This window comes from Geospiza fortis, unplaced genomic scaffold, assembly GCF_000277835.1.
Source record: "Geospiza fortis unplaced genomic scaffold, GeoFor_1.0 scaffold172, whole genome shotgun sequence".
Lineage (NCBI taxonomy): Eukaryota > Metazoa > Chordata > Aves > Passeriformes > Thraupidae > Geospiza > Geospiza fortis.
In genome coordinates, this window is record NW_005054309.1 from 8,652,634 (window position 1) to 8,670,181 (window position 17,548).

General features: G+C 45.7%; 1 protein-coding gene across 1 annotated transcript in view; it reads right to left on the bottom strand.

Annotated features, from left to right (window-relative positions):
• LOC102044446 (multiple epidermal growth factor-like domains protein 6) overlaps positions 1-17,548 on the bottom strand; it is a 183,326-nt gene that overhangs the window by 34,472 nt on the left and 131,306 nt on the right. Inside the window, exons 13-24 of the mRNA XM_031055435.1 lie at positions 16,083-16,205; positions 14,987-15,145; positions 13,429-13,560; positions 10,775-10,903; positions 10,467-10,595; positions 9,204-9,338; positions 8,091-8,225; positions 7,519-7,644; positions 7,071-7,202; positions 6,068-6,196; positions 4,062-4,193; positions 1,048-1,176 (exon numbers count right to left, since the gene is read on the bottom strand). Coding sequence (XP_030911295.1) covers positions 1,048-1,176; positions 4,062-4,193; positions 6,068-6,196; positions 7,071-7,202; positions 7,519-7,644; positions 8,091-8,225; positions 9,204-9,338; positions 10,467-10,595; positions 10,775-10,903; positions 13,429-13,560; positions 14,987-15,145; positions 16,083-16,205 — 1,590 coding nt within the window. The remainder of the gene's footprint in view (positions 1-1,047; positions 1,177-4,061; positions 4,194-6,067; positions 6,197-7,070; positions 7,203-7,518; positions 7,645-8,090; positions 8,226-9,203; positions 9,339-10,466; positions 10,596-10,774; positions 10,904-13,428; positions 13,561-14,986; positions 15,146-16,082; positions 16,206-17,548) is intronic.

Consider the following 17,548-nt stretch of genomic DNA (forward strand, 5'->3'; position numbering starts at 1 on the left):
GCTTCATTGGTTTTTTCCAATAAAAATTTGATAATTAAAAAAAACCCAGTAGATTTAGGAAAACAGATTTCAGCTAAATTGTATTAAAAAGGGACATAGTGGAGATACAATGTATTACAAGGTGCAATTTGCAGCAGAACCTTGGAAAGAATTTTTGTTTTGTATCATAGTCCCTGGTAAGAAAGAGAGGGAAACAATAAGGAATATCAACTCCAACCTGTGGGTGCCTTGCCACACTCTTGGTCAGGCTGTGGAGCATCTTCCTTCCCATGAGAGGGCAGCAGCTGCCTGCAAGAGCTGTCACTTCCCTCCATCCTTGCTGCTGAAACTGGCTGATAAAGCTACTTTCCATACAAAATAGTTGTGACTTTGGTTCAAACACCATAATTTGCAGAATCTTCAATCACCTACACTTAACCTTCACAGTGCCTGAATGGCCCTGTGTTGTTTCTCTTTTATTTTTTTATACAAAAAATCTGCAAAATGATGCAGCACGACAGCAGCCTCCTGGGATAATGCCACGGACTGACTCACCATAATGCAGCTAAAGAATCCAGTCCAACCTTTCCAATACTTTAACAAATGACTAGGTGATAGAAGAGTAGATAGAATAGAACTGGATTTATTTAAGTTAGAAGTGAATCTATTCTTAAAGAGTTCCACAAGGATGATGCACACATCCATGTTTTTCTCGAAATCACTTCAGGGAGGCACTGGAAACCAGCAAGCATAAGGCTGAACAAGCTTCTCCCTGTTCAGTGCTCAAATAGTGGGACTCTGCTTGAGAAGAGTCTTCATAAAGATGTGATACAGCAGAAGCCTTAAGCATATATCTAATTTTAACCATGTGAAAACACGTGCCCAACATTTGGCACCCAGCACGATGCTCTGCTGAGCTAGGAGGGGGCTCACATTTCAATATCGGCTTCCAATAAAGTTCAGTGGTTCATTTAGATCCAATGCTGTCAATTGTAAAACCTGCTCTCTGAATAAAAACCAGAACAAATTCTCCATGAATCCTAAAGGGGCCAGGGGTAGCAGCAGTACCTTTTTCACAGAAGGTTCCTGTCCAGCCCGCCGTGCAGGTGCAGGCTCCGCTGACGTGGTCGCAGGCAGCTCCGTTCTGGCACTGACAGCTGGACTCACAGCCCGGCCCAAAGCTCCCCTCAGGGCACCCTGTAGCACAGGAACCACAGCCAGAGGATGGGTTAATGCCAGAGCAGATCAGGGATCAATGGGGAATTTTTACATGCATGGGAAATCTGACTATTTCCAAAATAATCAAGGCATAAAGGTAATGGCTTAAAAGTAAGATTTGAGTGTTCCCCCTGAGGTTCAGGTAAGTTGGGCTACAGTCAAGATCTATTTTAGAAAAATTCCAGAGTGCTGAGAGACTAAATTCTGCACAGAAAATGAACACCTTCTATTGCAAAGCCTGAGACTTCACAGGTTCTGCATGATGACACTTTGCCCACTGGTCTGGAGTTGCTTATGTGCACATCTCCTCTGGGACTTCATCAGCTGGAAGGGGAGAAGCTCCTCTGTTTTCCTGCAAATTCTCTTTCCCCAGAAAGCTGGAGAAAATATGAAATGTATTGGTTGCCTTCACAAAGCTCCAAACTGAATGCTGCACACTTTACTTTCATGCTCTGCTTTGAAAGATTCAAGTGAAAGCATTACATCTGGGGGACAGATTAACAATTACATTTCCACAGCAGTTAATGTGAGGAGTTTTTAAAGATTTGCATGGTATTTGCTACCAGCAGAAAGAAAACATTTGAGAACGAAAATAATTTCTTCCAGGATTATAGGAAAATCAATTAAGACCAGGGCCAGTTGCCTAATTCATATTGGATATTTTGGACAGGCTGAAACACAGAGATAGACTTGGCTAAATACAATATTACAGGGCCTCTACTCATGTTTGAAGGTCTTGTGAACATCCCTCTAAATGAGTTATGGAGATTATTACCAGATCTCTTCTAGAAGTCTATGATTTTAGCATTTACAGCAACAAAGTGATTTTCAGGCAATCTGGAAGGAATCAGAGAGAACAGAAAACAAGAATCCTCAAAGACAGCTCCATGTCTGGAATAGGGGGGTGGGTTTGGTGTTGTTTTTTTGGTGCCATGGGTGGGCAGTGATTGGAGCTGGCAGGAATTCAGCTGCTCCTGCAGCTCAGTGCCTCTGCCAACTGTGTGTCTTACAGAGGAGCTGGGAGAAGAGCAAGGTACCTTAAGTATTTCTTGGCTTTCAAAGAGTCAAAAAATTGGATGTTGTTTAAATGTGTGTTAGAATCTATTTTTTTGCACTTGCAGGTGAAATCCCTTCCTCTTCCCAAAGATGCACATCACAGTTTAACAAATAAACACATAAAGGTGCACTTGTGCCTTAAAAGCCTGATCCTTCTCCATGTCTCCTTTTCAGCTGAAATTTCAGTCAGAGAATCTGTGCAAGGGAAATGGTGCTGCAGTGCTGAAAGAGGTGTAGGGCTCTCAGAAGAGCTCCCTTCAGGTGTTTAGCCCAGAGCTGAGGCTTTTCAAGGTGATGGCAAAGGGTCAGAGCACTTCACAAATGATTTCACAGTCCACAGCACAGGGAATCTGCCCCTGCTCCAGCAGACACAGGCTCCTGTGATGCATGTCAGGATCCAGCCACCCCGACAGAGAACCGAGCTCCTGCCAGTGGAAGGAGCCCAGCCTGCAGGGAGAGGGTAGGGATGCCTGGGGAGCAGAGGAAATATCCAGGGATAGTGAAGATTTCACCTCCAAAGCAGCATAAAATTATGGGAAGAACAATAATTCTCATAATCTTGTGTGCGCACACACACATATATATATATGTGCAATTTTAAACATATCTATACACACACACACACACAAAGGGGTAAAAAGCAGACTAAATAGAACAGAAAGCCCACAGAAAGAACTCTAAGGACTGCCTGATGTTTTGTGGCAATGGCTTCACTGATTCCCTTCCCAGTGAGGAATACAAGCAGCTATTTGGCCACTCTCTCTCTGCAGAGATGCTATTTTGGGAGAGATCAAGAGTGAAAGAGAAGCAGAGCTGGCAGCTTCTTCTCTGGGAGCTGGTCCTCCCCACACACCGTCCTTCCATTCCCTCCGTGCCAACAGCAACAAGGGCTGCACGATCAGCTTTCCAGGCTTTCTTGTCTTAGGTCATGGTTCCAGATTAATTGTTTTGACATTTCTGTGTGACACCAGCAGTTAATCCTGCCCACGCTACTGAGGCTCTGGTAGCTACATCTGTGCTACTGTAAGATTGCTAAACTAGTAGATAAAATGTTTGTTTTATTTAACAACATCAATATAATCAATAATAATAGTAATAGCAGCTTAACTATGCAACTTACTGCCACAAGATGAAGTGGATTCCAAATGCTTGCATGAAATGAAAAAGAAAATAGGCACATTAATTGGAAAAAAAAAAATCAAGCAGTATTAAATATAGAGATATTGCTTCTGTCTCATGAAGCTCCTGAATGAGAAATTGATGGTACCTGGAGAGACATATGAGAAATTGACTATGAGCCTGTTTTCATATGCTTGAAGCATTCGCCTCTGACCTCAGTTAGAGGCGAATGTTACGGTGAGGGTCATGGGCCTCTGATAAGACCATTGCACATTTTTGTTGTTAATAAATACAGGACTCCAAAAATTCCTGGTTTTCCTTCTGTTATGTACATGTGAAGTATTTCTATATGCCTGACCTAAAATAGAGATTTACGAAGGGTAAGTGCTGCCCTAAAACTGAATAAGTAAAACCAATACGGAAACTCTTAGGCCACAACCCAAATACACATCAATCCTATCCCTCTCAAGAGATCCTAACACTAAAAATAGCTGCTGGGTCCAAAACAAGGCTGAAAATACCTTTTCTGGAAATCCAATTAGGCAAAGCATCTAACCCCGGTGAAACGCGAGAGCACAGCACGGGGCACAGCGGGGGCGGAACAGCCTGGGAGCGTTCCTGCGGGGAACGAGCAGGAAAACACAACTTCCAGGGATGTGGGAGTTGGGGTTTGGGAGGCAGGCACTTACTGAGCTGGCAGTGCTGCCCAGTGAATCCTGGCTGGCAGGAGCAGGAGCCCGTGGCGGGGTCGCAGCCGCCGTCGCCGCCGTCGCAGGCACAGGAGTTGGCGCAGTCCTGGCCCCAGCGGCCGCTGCTGCAGGCTGCCAAGGGAAACAGGGTCACATCCAGCACCACCCCAAACCCGGCTGCACTTCCATGTGAGAGAACACAGAATACACAAAATGCCACAGGACTGAACTCCCAGCTGCAGCACAGGTGAAAATTGTGGACATAAAGACCGTTTTTGCTGGTCTGTTTCAGCTGGACACAGGCGGGTATTGTCCCATCCATGTAAAACTAATCATTTGTAGTCATAAAACTAATCATTCATAAGCTGGGCCAAGGTCAATTTAGGTTAGATGTTAGGAAAAAGTTTTTTACTGAAAGAGTGAGTCCTGATTTAGGGCAAATTTGGGAGAGAACCTTCAGAGAGGCTGTTCTAGAAGGCAGATTCAAGTGGTGGCTGGAGAGTGATAAAGATACCACTCTTATCTTTATCCAGAGTGATAAAGTTCTGGAATCATCTGCCCAGGGATATGGTAGAGTCACCATCCCTGGGTGTGTTTAAAAAAAGACTGGATGTGGCACTCGGTGCCATGGTTTAGTTAAGGTGGTGTTAAGGCATGGGCTGGACTAGATGATCTTAAAAGTCTCTTCCAACCTGGTGATGCTGTGAATCCCCACCCATCAGTCACAAATCTATAATTTCATGGAAATAAAATATCATCTATTGACTCACTCAACGAAAATCTGCATAACCAGAATTAGTTAACGGGTTCAACCAGACACATTTGGGAGTACCCTCCATGCTTTCCCCAAAATACTGGGAAATGCAGCATGGACACAAAGGAATCTCACAATGTTTGTTAAAGCATCTTACTGCTTTCATCCTAAAATCACATAGCATTGACACAATTACACCAGTGTACCATAACATGTCCTTTCTTTCGAGTAAAGGATGAAGATGAAAGGGCCAATTAGGGCAACAGAAACCTGGTTTTGGAGTTGGGAATCTGTTTAATGCCTGGTCTGCAATAGCTGGAAGAGCTGCTGTACCAAGATACCACTGCAAAACAATTTTTCTCAGATCTTATTCTGAATAGAAATAAAAGCTTTCCTTTGTCATGGTCTCTCAATTCTCTAGACAGCCCAGGGAGTTGTGAAAAGCCATCTCAGTGGCTCTACACACTACCAACTGGCTTGATTTTTAAAATATGCATACGGGTGGGATCTTTAGATTTTCCCAGCATTTTCTTCAGTACAGAGCCTGAGAAGTCAGGTGCAAAACTTGCTCCTATCAACACTGCCAATTAAATGACTTTATGTGTTTAAGACCAAGTTTAGAGAGAGGTTTGTCTCTGTTGGCTTTTTGCAAGAGGCATCACAATGAATCAAGCAGAAGAGATGTGTCACAGGAAAAGAGAGGATGGCTTCACATTTATATGGTGCCATCCAAAAAGGGCAAATCTACTCTCTCACACAGCCACCAATATGGAGAGCGATGCTAAAGTCAACAGAAGGATGCTCTGCTCTTCCAGAGAACAGAAATTTTCACAGCATTTATATTCCCAAGTTAAAAAGTGACCTTTAGACACACGACTGTACATGCCACTCACTTGTTGAATAAATCTCCCCCAAACAAAATGAGAAATGGAGAATTAATCTCAAAACTAATCTGCACTGAAAATGAAAAACAAAACTGTCTGTCAGTCAAAATGCTGACAGGACAGATGGTATTGGGCAAAGGGATCCATAGTGTTGAAATAAGAGCTTATATCAATACTTTGCGCTTCATCAGCCATCTATTTCAATGCTTTGAACCTGGATAATGAAGGATTATAACCACCCAGGCTGTGCAAACCCACAAACACACCGTTTCAGAGGCAGTAAGATTAGCAAAACTATATTAAAAAACTGTAATAAACTAAGAGCAAACAGAGCAAGTCCCCAGGAGGCGCCGTGTGCCCTGACTTACGGTGTTTGCAGTCGTGGCCAGTCCAGCCCGGGGGACAGGAGCACTCCCCAGTGACGTGGTGACACTGAGCACTGCTGCCACAGCTGCACAGCCACAGGCAGCTCTGTCCATAGTGTCCATCAGGGCAGGCTGCAAACAGAGACAGGCTGTGACTTCACCCAGCTCACAGCCTGGCCACAGATCCATCTCCCCAAACAGACAGCCACAGCTCACCCCCCAAAACAGGCTTCAGCTGAATCCAGGAATCAAAACAGCAACAGAAATATCTGGGATCCCCACCCTGGGGGTCTGGGGCTGAGTCCTGGAATGTAGGAATAGCCTGAGTGACTTTTGGGTACTCCTGTGCATCAGGCTGTTTCCTCAGAGGAGGAAAACCTTCCTCAAAAGCCATTTTATGACTAACAAGAATTAAAAACGTGCCACCACCAAGGTCTTACACAAAGCAGAGCTGTCCTGAGAGCCTCTGTGCAGCTCAACAGCCACACTCAGGCAGCCTTTTAACACCCAGAGGCTGAAGAGCAGCACAGAACAGTTCCCTGAACTGCTCCCATGGTCTCTGGCTGCAGGGATAGCACTGATACTGCTCCCCCATCTTCAGTATTATTTAATCCTAAATGATCTACACCAAGGAGTGCTGCTGCAAACATAACTCAAGACTGATGCCACGTGGGCCAGCTGGTCACAACTCTTGCCAAACAGCCAGGATTACACCACCAGTGGTGTGGCTGTTAAACACTGCATTTTCAAGTACAGCTTGCCATAAATTAGGTCTAATGATAACATCCATTTGGGATGCAGCTTAGCTGATCACGTGCATTTATCTGCAATCTGCCTCCCACAAATAATGTCAAATCCAACCTGGGGAATTCCTGGAGATGAAGGGCACTTAATCTCAGATCAGCATGCTTTATCTCACAAAAGAGTAAGAAGGCAGAAATCAGACCATAACCTGAATTTTCAATCTGACTTTCTTTTCCTGGGGAAGGCTGAGGCAAGGACTTACTGTCAGAGCAGGAGGGCCCAGTGTAGCCAGGGGGACAGTCACAGGCTCCAGTTTCCCTGTTGCACTGTCCCCCGTTGGCACAGGGCTCGCAGGAGTTCTGGCAGTCTGGTCCCCACTGGCCATCTGGGCAATCTGGAGAAAAAGCACATGAGGTGTGACCAGTGCCATTTTCTGTTTCAGGACAGTTGTAGATTTCTGCTGCTACCCTGAAGAATTTAAAAATAATAGTAAAACTGAGCTGGATTGTTACATTATATTGTTATACATCCCTGTCAGCCCAGTCATTAAACTGCAGCACACAAGAACACAGCTAAAGAGAGAGCAAAGGCTCTCTCCCAATTTCCATCACAGTTTGTCTGTTTATTGGCTTGGGAAACAGCCAAATTCTACTTCTCATCACATCTTCCAAAGCCAGGCACTCCCTACCTTGGTCCAGCACCTCACACACCTTGCTCACACGTAGCACCAGTTTTCCCAGCTGGGCAAACACACTGCCCTGTCTTTGGATCACACGGGGCTCCTCCACAGCTGCACCTCTGCCTGCAGCCCATCCCGAAGCTGCCAGGCTGACAAGCTGGACAAAAAACCCCAAAGTCATGGTTAGGAATATTTTGAAGACATTAGGAGGCACCACGGCCACCCATTTCAAACTGAGCTGTGCTGGTAGAAGTGGTCAGTGTTAGCAGCAGGGTCTGAGCAAGTGGTGATCTGAAATGAACTGCAGCAGAGCCCTGCAAAACCTGTGCCTGAAGCTTTAAAAGCAACTGTTGTTACCTGGACAAATGCTAGTTTGGGTAACTGGCCTCAGCCTTGTGCCTTGACCTTTGCAGGGAGAGAGAGAGAAAGAGACAGCATTTGCCAGGCTCCAAATATCAGCCTGGTTTCAGTGGGGAACTGCCAGCTTGTATCAACAACAAATGTACCTGTTTATCTGCAGCTTCTATATCTGAACCTAAGTTTCCTGAATCAGCTTTCCCATCCCAAGTGTATCCCTCAGGGAAACATGCAGTGAGTACCTACACAAATGGCATTTTTCTCCATGAAACCCAGCTGGACATGGATGTTTGCAGGCTCCTGTCTCAGGATCACACAGAACATCAGGAGGACAGCTGCACTTCAGTTTGCAACCAGCCCCATAAAACCCTGGGGAGCACTCTGGAAATAGAAGCAGATACAGAACATGCATAAGAAAAAGGAAAAGTTAAGAGAAGTGAACAAAAGTCAGAAAATGATTTGGCAGAAACTTGCAGAGAATATATTATAATGTACATTTTAGAGGTGTTGCTAACAAAGTGTAAATACTTAATAAATGCTTACATTTCAAAGAGGTTACTGCTTAAATGTAACCCAGAAACAGAGTGGCAGAATGCTTAAAGATTTATTCAATTAGAATACTTGAGGATGCATTCAATTAAATACATTATGGAATTCTCTTCTTTGATGTCTGAGTTCTGCTGCTCTCTGCCTTGGTGCACAGCCAGTGCTGGGCAAGGCATGCTTCCTGTCAGAATTCAGCCCATCAACAAGAATGATAAAAATATTAAATATTGTCATTATTGCTCTCCACCAAACCCACCAGAATTACTGCCATAAATCCAACACCGTCCTGCCTGGCCAGAGAAAAATCTGAAGGGAGAATCTTTGTTGTGTTACTCCACTGCTGTCTGGAAAGGGCTACTGAGACATGCAAACATGAATGCAGGATACAATTCTCTTTGAACTACCCCCAGAAACTACAAAGAGTAAGTTGAATTCAAAGAGCTGCAAATCTGAAGGAAAAGCAGCATTATTGAACCTGTTTACAAATCACCCCACTGCCATAAAACACAGATTTTGCCACTTATTTACTGACTGTGTCAAAAAAGCACAGAAATGAAAACTCACACCATCTTGATTACTTAAGGTTCTATTAGGATTTATGTTCTGGATTTCCGTTGTCATTTGACCAGGCTAAAACTCTTCCAATTCCTAAGCTCTATTCCCCTCAGTGTCCCAGGGTTCAAACCCCACAAAACCATTAGTAGGATAGGAATATGTGAGTAGCAGCAGCCAAACAAAGCCGATGGGTGGAAGAGGGAGAAGTTACTGGGACAAAGGCACAAGCAGACGTGGGGACCTGGCTGTGAGTGGTACCTTTGTGACACTTTTTGCCGTGGTATCCAGGCTGGCAGGTGCAGGAGCCGTCTCTGGGGCTGCACTCCAGCGTGTGCTCCTTCACACACTGACACTCCTCCGAGCAGCCTGCGCCAAAGGCCCACCTGGGACAGGCTGCAGCCACAAGGAAAGGAAGCATCAGCTCTGTAATTATGCAGGAGCTGGCTGAAATTGCACACTGCTGCAGAACACAACTGCTGCAGAAGCAAAACCTTGGCTTTGCTTTCAGCCAGCCCCCGTTCCACAGCAGCACCTGTTCATGTGTGGGTGGGTAAGAGAAGAGTTTTCATGATCCCTGTGCTGGGTCATTCATTTCATGTCAAGCAATATGTGGTGAATGCAAGAACCAGAAACATTTCAAAGCAAACTCAGCTGATTTTCCGAATGAAAAAAAACTTGGGTGAACTCCAAGACAAAAGCTTTCATAATAAAACCCAAAACAAAATTAAACAAAGGATTTTTGATCTTGGACAGATTTTACAAGCAAAATCTGTAAGTACAAAGAAACTTGATTATCTGTGTTGCAAAGTTTTTGTTTTAATTCTTTTTATTCCATCTAATGTCTGATCCTCATCCTGTCCCAGCCAGCTCTGTTCCCCAGTTGCCACTCCAACTCATCAGCAGTCACCAACCAGCTCCAACCAGATTCCAGCCTCAGCAATAACCCCAATTTTAACCTGTCCACCCCACCTATAATCCTCACCTCTGGACATCAGTAAATCTCAGTCCTTATGGCAAAGATTAATCACTAGAGGAAAAGATTAATGAAGCTTCTGGGGCTTCCTGGCACATCTCAAAATCCTGTCCTCCTGCTACTCCCAGACTATTGCAGAACGCAAAGCCTTGATCATTTTATCACAGAATGGTTTGGATTGGAAGGTAATAAAGCCCATCTCATTCCACCTCCTTCCATGGGCAGGGACACCTTCCACTATCCCAGGCTGCTCCAAGCCCTGTCCAACCTGGCCTTGGACACTGCCAGGGATCCAGGGGCAGCCACAGCTTCTCTGGGCACCCTGTGCCAGGGCCTGCTCACCCTCACCGCAAAGAGTATTTTTCCAACATCTAAGCTAAACCTTCACTGTTTTAGTAAATCCATTCCTTCTTGTCCTAGCACTGCCTGACTGTGCAGGAAATCACTCTCCTTCCTTTCTGCCAGCCCTCTTTAGGTTAGGGGGAATATTTTACAGACTGTCCTACTGTGCACACATTGAGCAGATCCCAAAAGCGCCGGGGACTTACTGAGGTGGCAGAAGCGGCCGTAGAGCCCGGGGTCACACAGGCAGGCTCCATACAGTCTGTGGCAGTGGCCCTTGTTGGCACAGTTGCATGGCTTGTTACAGTTCTTCCCAAAGAAACCTTTTGGGCAACCTTTGGAGTGCACAAACACAGGAAGGCATCAGTGGCTACAGGACCAAGCCCCAATCCCAAAGCAGTTTGTGGCTGAGGCTCGCCACCACTGGCTTTTCTCACCCTCTGCTCTGCTCATTACTTAAAATAAAGCATCAGGGGGGCAGAAGTGGGGAGCTGAGGCAGAGCTGGAGCCATACCATCCTCGCAGAGCTGGCCCAGCACACCAGGAGGGCAGTGGCACTGCCCTGTGCCAGGGTCACACCAGCCTCCGTTCTGGCACCTGCAGACGCCGGCACATCCTCTGCCGAACGTCCCGGGGGGACAGGCTGTGGAGAGAGCAGGGAGTGTGAGCACAGCAAGAAACACTTCCCCTCTGCTGTAAAGGAAGCAAAACAAGGCTTTGGGCACTGAGAAGGGCAGCAAGGCTAATGGAGGGTCTGGGACACAAGTCATGTGAGGGAGCTGGGGGTGCTCAGCTTGGAAAACTCATGGAGACCTCACTGCTCCCTACAACTGCCTGAGAGGAGGGTGCAGCCAGGTGGGAGTTGATCTCCCAGGCAGCCAGCAACAGGGCAAGAGGACACAGCCCTAAGCTGCACCAGGGGAGATTCAGGTCTGACATCAAGAGGAATTTCCTCTCAGAAAGCATGATTGGGCATTGGAATGGGTTGCCCTGGTAAATAGCGGAGTCACCATCCCTGGAGGGGTTTAAGAAGAGACTGGATGTGGCACTCAGTGCCATGGGCTGGTTGAGAAGGTGGTGTTGGGTCATAGGTTGGACTCGATTGCAAAGGTCTTTTCTAGCCTAATTGTTTCTGTGATTCTTTGAAAACTGTGAGCAAGGAGAGAGTTTTAGTTGAGCAGGCTCTAAACAAAGTCATATTCTTCTGTAAAGCATATCCACCTGATATTTTCTAGGACATCTCAGAGGACACTGAATTAACCAAGTTTTGGGAAGTACTGTTGTGTACCCAACCCTCCCCAGCACATGCTGCCCTCCCCACACAGCACAGGCTCAAAAACCATTGCCTGTCAAGTCTGAAGCTTGAACATCAGAGCACAGCTTGGAACACTTGGAGATAAATATTTTAAAAATTCTTTTTTCTCTCCCAAACACTATTATAAAAATAATATCTTGTTTTTCAAATGTAGTTTCTGAAACTCCCCAGGTAATCATGGCAGCAATGGATCCACAACAGCAAAAACAAACTGTGAGATGCAGCCTTGCTCTGCTGTTTGCACCCTGAGCTGCCTGAGTGGATACAGTTGCTGGAGTCATCTGACTTCACTGACGTTTCATCAATGTACATTAAGAAAGTTGACATTTCACATCAATTTCCTTTCGGCTTCTTTAGTGCATTATTAGAGAAATTTAGTTCCAGTTTTCTCCACTGTTTTAGCTCACCCTAAACCTGCTCACCCTAAACCTGCTCACCGTAAATCCAAGAACTGTGCTGTATATTAAAAAATGCAAGAGAAAAGAGTGAAAGCAATCACTCATGAGTAATTAATACAGATTAGATATTGTATTTATCACTGTCTCTGCTGACTTCATCAGACAGCAGGTTTAGCTCAACAACACAGTCCTATTAAAGTTCTTTAAATTCCAGAGGTGAATTCCATTAGACTACATGCATGGATGTCTAGTGCAAATATACATAATAAATTTTATTATTTATGAAATGAACTAAAGAATTTGGATACTGCCTTGAAATTTTTATAACCTATCTTGAACTACCAACACACCAGGGACAGAAGTAAGAATATCCTCACTTGATAGCTTGAACTGTTGTAGACAGACTGGAAATTATCCTTTTAATCCTCCCCATTCCTACTCTCTTTGCTGCCCCCAGAGTTTACAAACTGAACCCACCATCAGTCTCCCAAAATAACCGCAGGCAGACTGCTGGTTTCAATCACTTGCTTGATTTTTCTACATTTCTGTCCATGTGATGACGTCTCCTAAACAATCTTGATGGCAATTAACCTGAAGAGTGCTGTCTACTGATGTCAAGTAATAAATTTTCATCGACTTTTTGTCTCACCAGTGACAGCAAAGACTTTCTGAGAATGATGGGCCATCATGTCACACACCACGAAATGGAGGGACCCATCTCAAAGAGGAAATCTGCTGTATGATGTCTCAGACAAGCAGCAGACAAGTTTTGCCAAACTGCAGATGAAGAACAGCACATCAAGAAATCACCACTCTCTTTCCAATGGGTTTTGACACATACTTCTGAATCAGAAAGATCTTCTGCCAGGAAACAGGAGCAAGAAGAGTGAAAACCTGTTATAAAGGGCACTGACTTGGCAACAGAATTCTGAAAAATACCATTTCCAATGTGAAAAAATAACTGCTCCAAGAAAGCGATGCTAATAATAAAAAGTATTATAAGGACAAAGAAATGGAAAACATAAGAAAAAAATTTAAAAGGCAATGTCTTGGGGTGCTACAATGGAAAAACTCAATTTTAGCATACGTGTCCACCCAGGCTGTCACACCAACTTCTGGGACAGACTTCTGGAAGTCACCAAGGCAAGTTGTGGAACAAAGCATGGCCAGCAAACTTCGGCAGCTTTTAGCAGCAGAGCAAATAGGAATGAACAACCAGCAAATACTCAGGACAGGGATGATTCTGTCCTGACCTCCACAGGAGTGCAGGGACCTCTGGGTACAGCGGCATCAGTTACAGCTCCTATTTACCGTGTCCCAGCACAACAAATTTGGTTATGAGACAGCTGTGCTCCTTCAGGAGCTTCACAGATGAGAAGCACAAGAGGTTCCTCCCACAGCCCGCCTGCAGAGGCCCTGCAGGAGGATCAGCCCCCCTGGCAGCCCTGTACTCACTCTCGTTGCAGATGACACCAGCCCGGCCGGGCGGGCAGACGCAGCCGCTGCGCTCGCTGTTGCAGCGGCCCCCGTGCAGACAATCCTCACACCTCAGGCTGCAGTCCTGGCCAAACGTGTCACCCAGGCACACTGGCAGCAAAGAAACCACACAGGGCTGAGTGAGCAGCAGGACAAAAAGCCTTCCACAAGCTCTTACCTACGGCTGGGTTGTGAACGCCGTCGGTTCGGCACAAAAGGCACGGCAAAGGGGGGCTTCCTGAATTTCCCTCCTCATGTTTCTGACTCTAAGCACAAGGAAAGCTGGGTGTTCAGCTGGAATTTGCTGCCCTAAATCCTGTAATTCTTCAGCCAAGAGCACTTTGAGCTGCTTTTAAAAAGCAAGAGTTTTGCCTTCAGAAAAAGTGAATTTGCACCTAATGCTTGATAACATTGTATGTAACTGGAGGAATTTATTGGGACTTTCCTTCTCTCCTTGCTAGGCTATCCCTGTTGTTTGATTGCAGTAAGGCCTGAGCCTTGAAAAAGTGCAGCTGCTCAGCTGTGACTGATAATACCCAAATTTCTGTAGTTAAATATAAATAAAACATGCAAAAAGTGGTCAATAAATATTTGATTGTGGTTTCTAGGCCTGATAATTTTGCCTGTGGTTATCTCATTTATCAGTTTCCCAGTTGATTATCAGTGTTGTTGAGTCCGGCTGGATGCTGTGTGATTTGGGAGGGACTTAACAGTTTTGTTCACAAAAATAAGGTAATTTTTTATTAAAGTCAAGACCAGCTCCTGATTTTTGCCTGTAGGGCACAGTCCTCACATGGGTAATTATAGAGTTTATATAAAAATCACAGGGCATACATAGGAAAAAGCAAGAAATCCTGGTGATCCACCAGCACTCAGCACAAAGCAAACACAGGGTTTCACCTCATAATACTCTTAAATTCGTGAAGTTTCCACCTTTGGGTGGAAAGACTGAATCATGCAACGCCCAGGTGGGTGCAAAGCTGTCCTGCACCCACTCCTGTGCTGTTTGCTACCACTTGAGCTGAGGAACATGTGGATGTGTTGGTGCTTTTCCCAGAGAGTCAAGGGAAACCTGAATCTTCAGAGGGTTGTTTTTAACACAGATAAAATGCAAATATCCTAAACAAAAAGCCTCCAGTTGTTATAAAAGGGTTTGTAAACAGGGACCCATGTTCCCAGCTCTAGGAGGAAGGGAGTTTCCCCAGGTTATTTAGTGTCCTGCAGGAAGCCATGCCATCCTCTCAGCCCTGGCATGACGAGCTCTCTGTGGCTGCTGCCCCTGGGCTCTGTGCAGACATCCTGCTTTCCAAGGAGCCTGTGCTGCTCACTCTTCCCCTGCCTCCCTCCCAAAACATCTAGGCACCTCCTGGCTCCTCAAACATGTCCCATCTGGGATGGAACATGGAGACAGTCAGGATGCAGGATTAATGCTCATCCCTCTTCCTGATGCTGAGCCCTGCCAGCCCAGCCCCAAATCCTCTCCCAGAACGATCCCCCCAGGTTGCAGTGCTGGCTCAGGGCCTTGCTGGTCACTCACCGACCCTGTGCACCAGGGTGAGCTCTCCTCGGGGGTCTCCATCCTCGGCCAGGGCCCCAAGGGTGAGGTGGAGCAGCTGGGGGGGCCCTCGGAACTGCAGCCCTGGGGCACCAGCCAGCCCTGCTGCCTCCTCTGCATCTGCCTCCTCCACACCTAGGGCTGGACAAACACAGCCATCAGCACCCCAGCCTGCCTCCACCGCCTCTCATCTACATCTTTTCTTACTATTATGATGCATTTAGATGTTCCAGTCACACCTCTGCCCAGCAGTCCCAGCCCAGGCATTTTCCCATCTGTACTTACAAAGTTTCTGCTATCCAAAAAAGAAAATAGACAGGAAATGGGAGACACCCTCCCCACCCCATCTTTCCCTTTTCCTTCTTCTGGAAAAAAACTCTGCTCCCGGAGAATCAAAATTAAATGAGGAGATTCATTTTCCTCACTTGAAGTTTGAGATTATTTTTAGCTAATGAAGGTCATTACTCTTGCTCGTTTTGGAGATGACAAATAGAAAGTGAGGCCGGCTGTGCAATTTATTTTCAGAAACATTAAAACCTGGGCCTTAAAATGACGGGAAATCAGTTGGCTTTCTTTTTGGTGTTGGTTAGAATATCAAACTCTGGTTTAAGGTTTAGCAGTTGCTAAACTTGGTTATAAAGCTGAGTTGCTCTGCTAAACTCTGGACTGGTTACACTGGCAGAAATCCAGAATAACGTCACTGACTAATGGTAAAGTTGCCATGGTTGATCAAAGAAGAATCTGGCTACCTTTTTTTTTCCCCTCACAGGATGTTAAACTTCATCAAATAGCACAAGAAAAGTGGCAAAATAGTATTAATTTCTAAAGCAGGAGCTTTAGGTTTTCAAACGTGTCCAGGGGATTTAAGTGTTCATCTGCCATTAATCTTTGGCAAAAGCCATTACTGGAGGATGAACTTGGATCCACACACTGCACGTAGCCCTACCCTGGCCACGTTCAGAGATGGCTCAAGTTGGGCTCCCAAAATCCCAGGATCTGTGAAAATCCCTGCTCCAAAAATCACTTTTTAAATCAGTGGGAAGTGCTTAATGGCCCTCAAGTTTTGAGAAGAACTCACCCACGCAGGCCCATCTGCTATCCCCAAGCCTGTAACCCTCCTTACAGGCACACTCGTAGGACCCCAGGGAATTCACACAGAAATGGTCACAGTTGCCATTATCCAGATGACATTCATCCACATCTAGAAAATCCAGACATAAATGGTGATTAGGAACAAGTACTTCTGCTTGGAGAGCCCATGCTGTGCCCAGCTGCATCTGACAAATTATTCCATACATAAGAAAACACAATTTTTCTTATGTGTTTTGGGGCTCTCTGTTTCTCTCTGGCATTGGAGGTATGAAAACATTTCATGGCAACAGGGAGCAGATTCTTTCACTGATGTTTTTGTCTCGAGTGAAAACAGATGCTTTAAGCTGTTAAGCTCAGTTGATCCTTCAGTTATTTTGAGGGCTCTTTTTTTTTGTGGAAGGAGTGTTTTAGCACACATCAGTATACAGTGTCCATGGAGAGAGGAGGGAAAGTTTCTCTCTGCTGGCTCCTCTCCCACATCCCCACATTTGATGCTGGGTTATTCCTGTATTCCAGCCTCACAAAGAGGAAATTACACATTTTTAAAACCTTACCAGCAAAGCTGGCATAGGGTCAGTGACTCTCATTAGGGCAGTGCCCACAAAGCCCTGCAAAGGGCTTTGACAGCATTTCTTCTACCCTGGGCTGTGATTAGTTAGACCGAGCCACTGGTACCAAAAGGCTTTTGACAAGGGCATGGAATGATGGGAATGGCTTTAGACTAACAGAGGGAAGGTTTAGACTGGATATTAGGCGGGAATTGTTCCCTGTGAGGGTGGTGAGGCCCTGATTGCCCAGAGAAACTATGGTTGCCACATCCCTGGATGTGTTCCAGGTCAGGTTGGACAGGGCTTGGAGCAGCCTGGTGTCGCCACATTTCTCTTCACAGAGAAAAGCAAGGCACAATTCTTCCCAAGAATATTTCTGGGCTTCACATTCTCTGAACCTCAGAGAAAGAAAAAACAACTCATCTTATTTGCTGTGCCTGTGTTGTGCCAAAGCAGAATGAAATATGGAGATTGTTTACCCAAAGTGATGGTGTTTTGTTTCCTTGGCCTATCAGGGCCTATCAGTGTGTGTGTGTGTCGTGACTGTGGGCTGACAGTCACGAGATTCTGTGCAGTGTGTGCAGAGTCGAGTGCTTGTCAGATTCAGTTTAGATGTAATGTAATATAGAATAATATAGTATAATAAAGTAATTAATTAGCCTTCTGACAAGATGGAGTCAGACGCTTTATTTCTCTCCCTTTGGCAGGGGCAAAAATATCCATTATAGCCGGGGCTAGTGGGAGGCGTCCCTGCCCACAGCAGGGGTGGGATGAAGTGACCTTTAGGCGCCTTGCAGCCCAGCCCATTCCAGCCCATCCCAGCCCAGGCCAGGCCATCCCAGACCAGCCCGGCCCACCCCAGCCCATCCTGGCCCGGCCCATCCCGGCCTGGCCCCGCCTCGCC